Below are 9,803 nucleotides of genomic sequence, written 5' to 3'. Positions count from 1 at the left end.
CGGTGAAATGAGGCAGCGCAGTAGCCGTAGTCGGTACTTTTGTTTCCTGCGACGCCATACATGCCCCTCACTCTTCTTATTATTACCACACTACCCTCTCGTAGCTTGGCATTTGACAGCTGTTATTGACCTGTGAATCTGGGATACCTGGTTTCTTTGTTGATTTCGTTGCTTGCTGCATCACTTTACCTCCACGAATTTCACACATAATTTGACGCTTAAATTTCACATTGTCCAGTTACCGAAGTCCAACACTGCATCAACTAACATTATTACACCTATCAAATGTTTAGCCTCTCCTTATAAGAAAAAATTATTGATTAGAACAGGTCTATTCCGTATGCATATCTTGCACCATTCGATAACAAAATAATTCATCATTTATTATTGAAAAACAGTATATTTTTATCCATGCTTGATTAAAAATTTAAATAAAAAAATTTATTGTTAACCATAATTGATCAGCTAATAATTTTACTGTTTTGAATGAAAAAAAATATATTTTTTTAGATAATATGCTGGTTTCTTCTTACATAATTCAAAGAACTGTTCTAATCACTAATTTCTTCACAGAACCTCTCCTCATAAAGCCCAACTTGAAATAACGGCACTCAAATTAAGTCACTCGGAAGGGCTCATTCTGGGATCTTATAAAAGTGGATGTGTTGGATATTATTTTTATAACAACATTTTTCATTTTTTGAGAGAGAGAGGCTCGCCACATTATTTGATTATCTAAGATTTGAACCAAGAATATCTCATTGCTAAGCAAAAGAATATGATCACTAGATTTCACTACTTTTGAAGGCAGAAAGGCAAATTTGCCAATTTATAACTTATTATTCCTAAAATTAGAAAACTATCTCAGGCAATATCTCCACCCAGACACAATAAATTAATTTTCGCTGGAGATTAGGCTGGATTTGCATCTGAGCATCTCTATGGACGACGTACCAATGCAGCACATCATTTAGAAGGATAAGACGAATATACAGCATATTTAGTAGGATGAAATCATGAACTCAAACTAACAGAAGCCTGAATTCAATAATGAACAGTAGAATGCCACTCTCAAGTCATAAACACTGTTCTTCCTTTTTCTGATAGCTCATGGACTGTTAATAGCACCACCATTTTTGTGTTGATGCCTCTACGAGACTCTTCATCTGAACATTAATTCAGAAGAATAATATCAATTTACTGGTACATTTCTCAGTATCTCTCATGCTTCATCCGAGCCTTCTTCCCTGCTGCTAGTTGTGTTGATGCTGCTCGTACTACTAAGATGGCCTTCCTGTACTGTTCTTGGAAGACTGGAAAGGAGCTGCCCCGGCCAGGAGTCCGATGGAGTTGGATATCTGGCATGTGGTCTACTCACATTGGAGTTAGGAGTGGGCGGTGCTGGTGCCGTTCTGGACTCTGGAAAGAGCTGGAGCTCTTGGATGGGGGCACTGTACACCGGTCTGATCACAGGTGGCTGCTGCAGCATGGGCGGCATGGTGCTTAGAGGCTGTGGCAGAGTGGGAGGACCCATGTCCATGCTGTTGGCCCACATGGAACCAGACTGTATTCTCGCCTGCAGCTCATTTTGAAGATCTGTAATTTCGGCCTGGAGGGCAGTGTTCTCATCCCTAATTTCATCTCTCTCGGCAGTGACCTATTTAATATTCAGCAAAATTAAGAATCCAACATATAGAAGGCACCACTAGATAAAACTACTAAAGAACAATACGATGGATTATCCATATCCTTGCAATGCAAGCATTTGTAATAAGTAATAAATTAACAAAATTGCAAATAAAAAAAGGGGGGAACAGCAATAAAAATTAGTTGAATTCAGTTAATGTGTAGCCTTAAATGTAAAAGTTTGATCATTTGTTCACCTCCAAGCCATGGGTACAAATTAGTTTCATGTCTTCAAATGATGCAGCTAAATCAGCAGGGGATCCCACGTGTCGGAAGACCCACAATAGGGGAGAACAACTTTAAAAATTGTTGAAAATTTTTAAATTTTATTGACAACTTGAGCTCAGGATGTATGTTTTTAAGATGCTCTATCATGTCACTTGATATATCCTAACCATATAGCCCAGATTTAAAAAAAAAAAAATCAAGAATAAAGAAGATAGAGATGTAAGACCATTTTACGATCTTTTTATTCAAGTTAGAAATCTAGTTCGAAATTTATGACGGTATCTGGATGTGTGATCAGTCAATCCTTAAAGTCCGGACTGTAACACTCTCCCAACAGAAAAGAATGAAGAGTGAGTTGAGAAGCTCTTTCTTTCCTCCTTTTCATGGTTCAGGTATCTCTACCCTTTTCTTCATATGCAATTTTCATGAAAACTTAAATTTTCAGCCGTTCTTTTTGCTCTTGGACTACAACAACCAGCATCAATGGTAACACCAACTCTGACCATAGTATGCAAGTTGAAATGTGAAGGCTCAAGCTCATTTCCTCTATCGCAATCATTTAAGCTCATCTTCTATTTAGTGAGTGGACATCATTCAATGAATCACCAAGAATCCCCCTTCTGTCTTTAAAAGTCTTAAACAATTTAGAATTTTATGGTGCCTAATCCCACTCTTTTCACCCATCAGAGCCAAGAGCCATCTCCCCTTGCTTTGACATTCATTTTACCTCTGGGATTTATTTTATGGTACTTAAGAAGGATGAGCTCAAGGAATCAATAAATACTTGAATTGGAAATTTTTGAATATGAGCACTAGTTGTCGACTTCAAAAAATTCCCCCTAATATATAAGGTTTTGGTTCCCGACTAAAAGGACCCCTCTCTCTCTCTCTCAGAGGAAAAAAAGTTTACAGAAATGACCCTTTTAAAACACATTTGCTTTTGAACATCTTTATACATGGGCTCAATTAATTCCAAAGGATACTCGCCTCTCCTAGCTTACCGTTTTTGTATCCCTGCCCTACCTGCAAGGTAATCCACCACCAATGTCCACTTGCCTTTGACTATAACAACGTGTTTCCAAAAACCGACTCAGCAATGTCCCAACTTCTGCAAGGATCCCACTGTTAAATTTCTGAAGTCCACCCACCATTACATACTGAACCATCCACCTATGTTTTGGATATTCAATCCTGCAATGGTAGGTCGCAAAACCTCCCCAATAAGAAAAAGTCAACCGGTTGGACAGAATCAGTGTGGCAACATTTTGAAAGAGCCAAATTTTCCCTCTTCATTGCTAAGCATTGCCTCAGTCAGCATCCTTTGTTTGTTTACTATGATCTTCACATACTGATTTTGTACCAGCCTTGTCTTGGTAACTTCAATCCCACTAGCAACCATCCATTTTCCATTTCCTTCTAACTATACCTATTTTTACCTTATACAAGAATTCATCATCCTGTAGCACGATCCCATTAGTCACCGTTCTAAGATTGCTGAAAAACATTTTGTTCCTAACTCTCCATATGATTGACAGCCAATAGCTGCTTTGTAGCATATCCTTTGATGTTTTCTTCTGCTAGTAGTTGCATGCTGAATTTTAAGCGGACCTTTCGGATAAGATGCTTTCACCAAAGCCTCTCAAATTTTAATGTACATTAAAAGAATTCAATCATAATCTCATTCATAACTGCATTCAATTTCATCCTCTTTTTCTTTGGTTTTCAGATAACCTACCATGAGTTTTCCTTTCAAATTCCAAATACAAACGCAATTATTTGAAAAATATAATTTTGTCCTGTGTTCTGCTAAGTTCGTTTTTGTGAAGGTGCCAATAGAAAGATCATCTTCATATTATTAAGGATGGAAAATTAAGAAGAATTTGGAATTAAGATGAACATGGCAAGGATGAAAATGTTGAAATAGACGTGCAGTAAAATTAGTAAGAGTCAAATCAGGAAAGATATAATTTAAGAGCGCATAGAAGATGTACAAATTGAGGATAAAATAATGTAGAATTGATTGAAATGGAGTGAGCATGTATAATGAGGATATAAGGAGTTTCCAGAAAAGAGAGGTGTACAAAGATGTGATAAAGGGTCTAGAACAGGAAGTACCACTGTGGAAGTTGTGGAAAAGAATTTGGAAAAACTTCTGGTAACAACAAAAATAGCATTGGTTAGAATCTTTGGCAAGTAAGGATCCATAAAGCCAATCAGTGCCAACCCCTACATCCAAGACAAGGCTTGGTTATTATGGATATGGAAATGATATGGCATTGTGCGGATCACTGTCAAATACCAAAATCCTAAACTTCACCCGACCAGTGAACATGATTTTTTGAAAGTTGGATCACGTATTATACCAGTAAACAAAGAAACATTGATATATGAAATGGACCATCACATGAATCTTTCCTTGCAGATCCATAGTGATTACCTCCAACCAGCTATCTTGTTACTAATCATGTCCTACTCGCAAATTTGATACAGCCTCAAAAGTGCCATTGCGAAAATAAAAAAGTGGTGATGAACAATGAAACTTAAGCCAGTTTTTTCTTTGGTAAAAAAACTCAAGCTTGACTTATAAACTATATTAGCATCTACATATGCATATCAATAAAAATACAACATGTCTCCCAAACTCTTTTTACTAATTCATCTAACAAGAAAGATCGGAAATAACGACCAATAAAGGATTTTGTAGACAACAGATATTTCAGAATGTTCGAATGATCCAAGCAGGAGTCTATCTTAAGTTTAGAGGATATTATCAAGGAGGCATAAACTCCCACTGGTAGCATATTTGAGAAATTTGTATACATTGATCTGCAGATATTATTTTTGTCATGGATTTGTCTTATTCTCTTTTCTAGAAATAGTAAAGTTAAAATTTCTTTGGACAAGGACTACTAAAATAAAAGCCACAAGAACCAGTAAAGAGCATTATTTTTTTCTCCAAATAAAAGCCACAAGAACCAGTAAAGAGCATTATTGTTAGACATAAGCTAAACAAAGGCCAGGTTTGAGAAGCTTACATAGCTAGATTCAGTTAGCAAAGCAGCATTTTGCTTTCTAAGAGATTCTACATGGGCAAGAAGATCTCGCAGTATCCGAGAAGCATCGCCCAATATGGTTGCCTTACCATTATTCTGTCGAGCTGGTTCTGTAAATACAGACATTAGGCTCATCAAAAGAGTTGGCAAAAAACTGCTTCTTAGTTCAATAACAACAGCAAATACATCAATATTGAAAAAACAAAAAGAGGAAAGTTTTGCAGAAACCATCCTTTTTGGTGATGTTCCCGGGGCAACACAGCAAGCAGTCCACCATTTAGTGGTGGTTACATTAATATGCTAGCATTCCCTTGGTGGAACATTTAGCATTCCCCAATGGCAGCAATAATATTGCTAAAATGCTGACTACCAGTGAATACTAAATTCTAACAATACAGTATTAGATGAGATATAATACTGAATTTTTATATCCTGAGATATTCTCCTAATTTGCATTTCTATCATAATCAAAACAAGCTCCCAGAAAAGCAACAACAGTAGTTTTACAAAGCAGTGTGCACAATGCATTTTCTATCCTCAGAAAGATTATAGAGTTTGACCGGGCTCAGAACAATCTCAAATCACCAAAATCAATCAACATACTTAACATTGATATCATAATCATTGCCAGGTAACTCATGAAGTCAATGGAAAACATGAAGCAATCAGGATAACTTTCCAACAAGATTCCATCTTAAAGTATCCACATAGCACATCCATGTCATACAAAATAAAGATATCAGACTTCAAATTGCATTATAAATAACATAGGAACAATGAAGGTTATATGTCAATAATTTTCATTGACACAAATTTGATCACCATTATAAAATCACCACACATATTTTGATCCCCCCAATTAATATGCATATTTCACTTTGTTGAACATTACCGTTTTTTATGAGGCGAGACGAGGATTACACAATGAACACTAACTACATTGAGAAAATAGCAATTGAAATGGGTGATACATACCAAGAACATGACCCAGCTCGAGAAAGAGCTCATTCAGCTGGTCACGTTTAAGTTTCTCTCTCTCAGATTTGTGTATTTTCTTTGGAACTCTTCTCTGATTCTTTTTGTTAGAGAGAGACCTACACCAAAAGGACTTTCAGATTATCATATACCATAACCGATGAGATGACAACAGCAACAACATAATGGGTCAGCATGAATCTGATGAATATAAGATGCTATCACTGAATGTGGCCAATAGAACAGAACAAAACAGGAAAAACTGGCAAGATTTATCAATAACCAGTTAAAGAACTCATTGCATGCTTAACTTATTGATAGATGGAAGTCATTCTACCAGTTCTTTTTGTTTTGTATATTTAAATACATTTACAAGCAATCAAGATTCAAACATATGGAGCAGCAAGACTATAATTAGAGCACAAAAGCAGAAACTGCAAGTTGTGGTCAGCAAAAAGGTATAGCTACATCAAGGACAAAATAAAATTGTACACATAGCATCTGCCTTATAATTGCTGCTTTATGACAAGATGAAAAAATGTTTGTCTAAACATAGATGTAGCACCACAATTATTTTTTTAGATTATAGTAGTCTTTTTTTGTTAGGGAATTTCTCGAATTCAAAAAAATGAGTTATTGGTCAGCACATTTTCTTCAAAAAAAAAAGGGAGAAAGTATATCAACCACAATTATTAATTTCAGTTCCTAGACCATGTCTCAGCCTCTTAGTTTTTCCCAATCTTTCTTCTTCCCCTTACCACATTTAAATCTCCTCTAATTTTGAGACTCTTCCACCTAGAGAATGTATCATGATCAAGGTTTTAAATCCCGTGGGATGGAGATGTCTCAGTATCTCCATGGAACGGGATGCCCCGCTATCCAGTCCTATCCCAACAACTATCCCGATCCTGCATCCCAATAGATATCCTCCTTTTCTCTCCCCTTCTTCTTTCATTTCGTTCTTTCTTTTCTTGTATTCCTTCTCTTCTTTCTCTTTCTTCTATCTTCCTTTTCTTTCTTTTCTTTCTCTTTCATTTTCTTATCCTTTCCTTTCTTTTTTTCTTTTCTTATTCTTTCTCTTTCCTTTTTTCCTTCTTTCCTTTCTTTTTCTTCTTCATTTTTCTTCTTCTTCTTTCCTTTCACCCTTTTTCTTTCTTCAGATTCCTTCTCTCTTTCTTCTTCTCTCCCTGCATGGATGGGTTTCGGAGTCCCAACCCCATCCTAATCCCGTTTTCTCATAGGAATGGGATGGGACGGCCGAGACACCCTTCATCCTTTTGGGACATAAAACCTTGATCATGATACTTGAATCTGGTGACAAATTAGAAAGCTAACATCTTTTCCACAAAGATTTTGCACTAGATGCTACTCATGTAATTACCAACTTGGTATCCTATACAACATCACCTGGTTAAGTATCAGAGTCCTGAACTGACACTTAACTCAAAGCCTGACTGTCCAAATCTAATAAGCTTCAAATTTTTGCCCATATCTCAGCCAAGCAAGTTATGGACTTAAAATCCAGATTAGGCCAGCTTGCCCCATGGTTTTATCATTTATATAGCCTTGACGAACAAGTGTGTGGAAAATCAAGAAAAAAATTTATCAAATACGTTTAAAAAAATGTGTATGAGGCACAAATACAAATTTAGAATCGATAAAACATGAGTCTGCTGCTTCTTGCAGATTCTAACATGACATAACCAACATTAATTACAACAAACCTGTCAACTGGCTTCTCAGCCGCGACGTTTGCCTCGTTAGCCATTGAAGAGGGGTACTTCGAGACCACGCTCGAGTTGCTATCCCTGAATCAATCCAACCCTCCAAATAATTAGATCATATGTTCTGAGACCAATTCAACCAAATTCTTTTCAATACTAAATAAGTCCAAAACACTGCCAAGATAATCTCGTTAAATCAAAGATAATACGATTTCACGATCAGAATTTATTTAAAAAAAACAGATTTTAGGTAAAAAACCATCAAAATTTGAGAGGACCAACAGCGGGGAAAAACATAAGAATTATGCGTTAGATCCACATGACGGCATGAGACACCATGAAAACATGACAATTAACCCCTTCCCTGACCTAAATCGCATCACAAAATTAAAACCCTGAGTCGAAAAGAGAACCAGATTTCCTTCCACAAGAACTCCCGAAGGAGGAGATCAGCGAATACCTCCAGGAATTCGGAGATCGCGTCGGAGACGGAGGAGAGGAGAACAGAGTTCAGAATTGAAGTAAACTTCGGGGTCCCTTTCTTCTTCCTCGATATGTTATGGAACTCGAGCTCCTTGGGGAGAAATAGGTTTTATATTTCTGTTTCGAAAACTTTGTCTACCCCGAAGGATTTCCGAACCTATATAGACCGGGATTATTCGAGAAGTCTGGAAGGTAATTTTGGTGTTTTGGTTTTAAAAGAGGCTCTATTTCCCAGTGACTCGTGATAAGCAATGGGCTTAGACCCCTCCGGCGACCTATTGGGGTAGGCGTAGCTTTTGGTGCTGTATCATTTTTTTTGGTAAAATTGGGTGCTGTATTTTGGCCTTGTTGGGTGAAGTATTAGGGATGGGGGACGGGGTAAAGGAGTCAAAAGCCACGCACCCGCGTGTGGTGAACACCCTCCCCCGTTTCCTCCGTGGGATTCCCGGCGTGTGCGGCCACGTGGCTCCCGCCTGAGGGCAAGTGGGCAACAAATCTTCTACGATCTCAAGTTTGCGAAAATCCTCCAGCGTGCATGAGGAGTAGGTTTTGAAGGACTTAATAATAATAATAATAATAATAATAATAATAATTATTATTATTATTATTATTATTATTATTATTATTATTATTATTATTATTATTATTATTATAATTATTATTATTATTATTATTATTATTATTATTATTATTCGATAGATTTTCTGTTTCTTACCGATCTCACGGGAGATAAGGATTGGTACAATGCATGGAGTCACACAGGAGACGGGCAAGTCCATTGCACAAGTCCATCGATCTCTTTACATCATCATTGGGGTGGGGAAGCAACAAAAACCATGCGAGACGGGCACTAAAAAAAACCTAGCTTAAAATCCGTACAATATATGGTATTTGTTTATTTTTTGAAATAATATTTAAATAAATTAAAAATTAAATATAATATAAAAGATATCGTTAATGATATCAAATATTCTAAATAAAAATATAAATTTAGATTGATTAAATAATATGATAATAAGAAATAAATATTTTTAGCATCTATTATTTTGAAAACGTCAGAGTACGACCATCTATTTGTATCTTATGTATATTTTTTTCTTTATAGTCATATCAATAACAAAAATTTCATCCTCATTTACTTTAATCTGCAAAAAAGATAGAACAAAAGCTAGAACTCAATTGGCTAACAACAAACCGTCAAAAGTTCACTATCCTCATGTATCCACATAATATTTCAGAAAGGTGAAACTTAGCTTAGTGCAAATCTTATCTAGCAACTGATAATAACCTTATCTTTTTTTTATTTATTTTAAAAAAAAATTGATATATCATAAGTGATCGAGTAGAAATAGATGAATTCTTTATGTAGCGACATAAGATAATTTAGTTCTTTTTTTCTTTATTTATTTTTTTTAAAAAAACTTTGTTAGTATATAATAAGAGATTAAAAGTAACGATGAGCGAAGATTCTTTATGTAAAAATGAATGATAACCTTATCTTTATATGGTCCATAATTATTGGCACAGGGACCGGTCTGACTCATGTCACCATCATCTTCTCTCTCCTGTCTCCTCACAAAATTCCAAATTACAGCGGGATTGTAAATATCGTAAAGGCGATGTTAATATAAATCCATTCCCCCACCCTCCATCC

At 36.0% G+C, this 9,803-nt stretch overlaps 2 protein-coding genes across 2 annotated transcripts in view; both read right to left on the bottom strand.

Moving 5' to 3' along the window:
* Positions 1-9,803, bottom strand: part of LOC140859451 (HVA22-like protein a) — a 70,962-nt gene that overhangs the window by 33,811 nt on the left and 27,348 nt on the right. The gene's annotated exons all lie outside the window — the stretch shown is intronic.
* On the bottom strand, positions 939-8,364 carry LOC140859450 (transcription factor BHLH062-like). Its single transcript, XM_073261288.1, has 5 exons — positions 8,127-8,364; positions 7,667-7,750; positions 5,943-6,061; positions 4,950-5,077; positions 939-1,657 (listed from the first exon to the last, which is right to left on the bottom strand). The coding sequence occupies exons 2-5, from the start codon at positions 7,708-7,710 to the stop codon at positions 1,223-1,225; spliced, it is 726 nt and encodes a 241-aa protein (XP_073117389.1). The 5' UTR covers positions 7,711-7,750; positions 8,127-8,364; the 3' UTR covers positions 939-1,222.

The sequence above is a fragment of the Elaeis guineensis genome, chromosome 7, assembly GCF_000442705.2.
Source record: "Elaeis guineensis isolate ETL-2024a chromosome 7, EG11, whole genome shotgun sequence".
NCBI lineage: Eukaryota > Viridiplantae > Streptophyta > Magnoliopsida > Arecales > Arecaceae > Elaeis > Elaeis guineensis.
Note: the sequence above shows the minus strand (reverse complement) of the source record. Positions and strands in the feature narration are given on the sequence as shown.

Excerpts from the sequence above, each read along its gene's own strand:
- LOC140859450 (XM_073261288.1), bottom strand. The coding sequence starts at position 7,710 with ATGGCTAACGAGGCAAACGTCGCGGCTGAGAAGCCAGTTGACAG. Across the intron at positions 5,078-5,942 it reads CGAGCTGGGTCATGTTCTTG|AACCAGCTCGACAGAATAAT; the intron begins GTATGTATCACC and ends CTGTATTTACAG. Across the intron at positions 1,658-4,949 it reads TGCTAACTGAATCTAGCTAT|GTCACTGCCGAGAGAGATGA; the intron begins GTAAGCTTCTCA and ends AATATTAAATAG.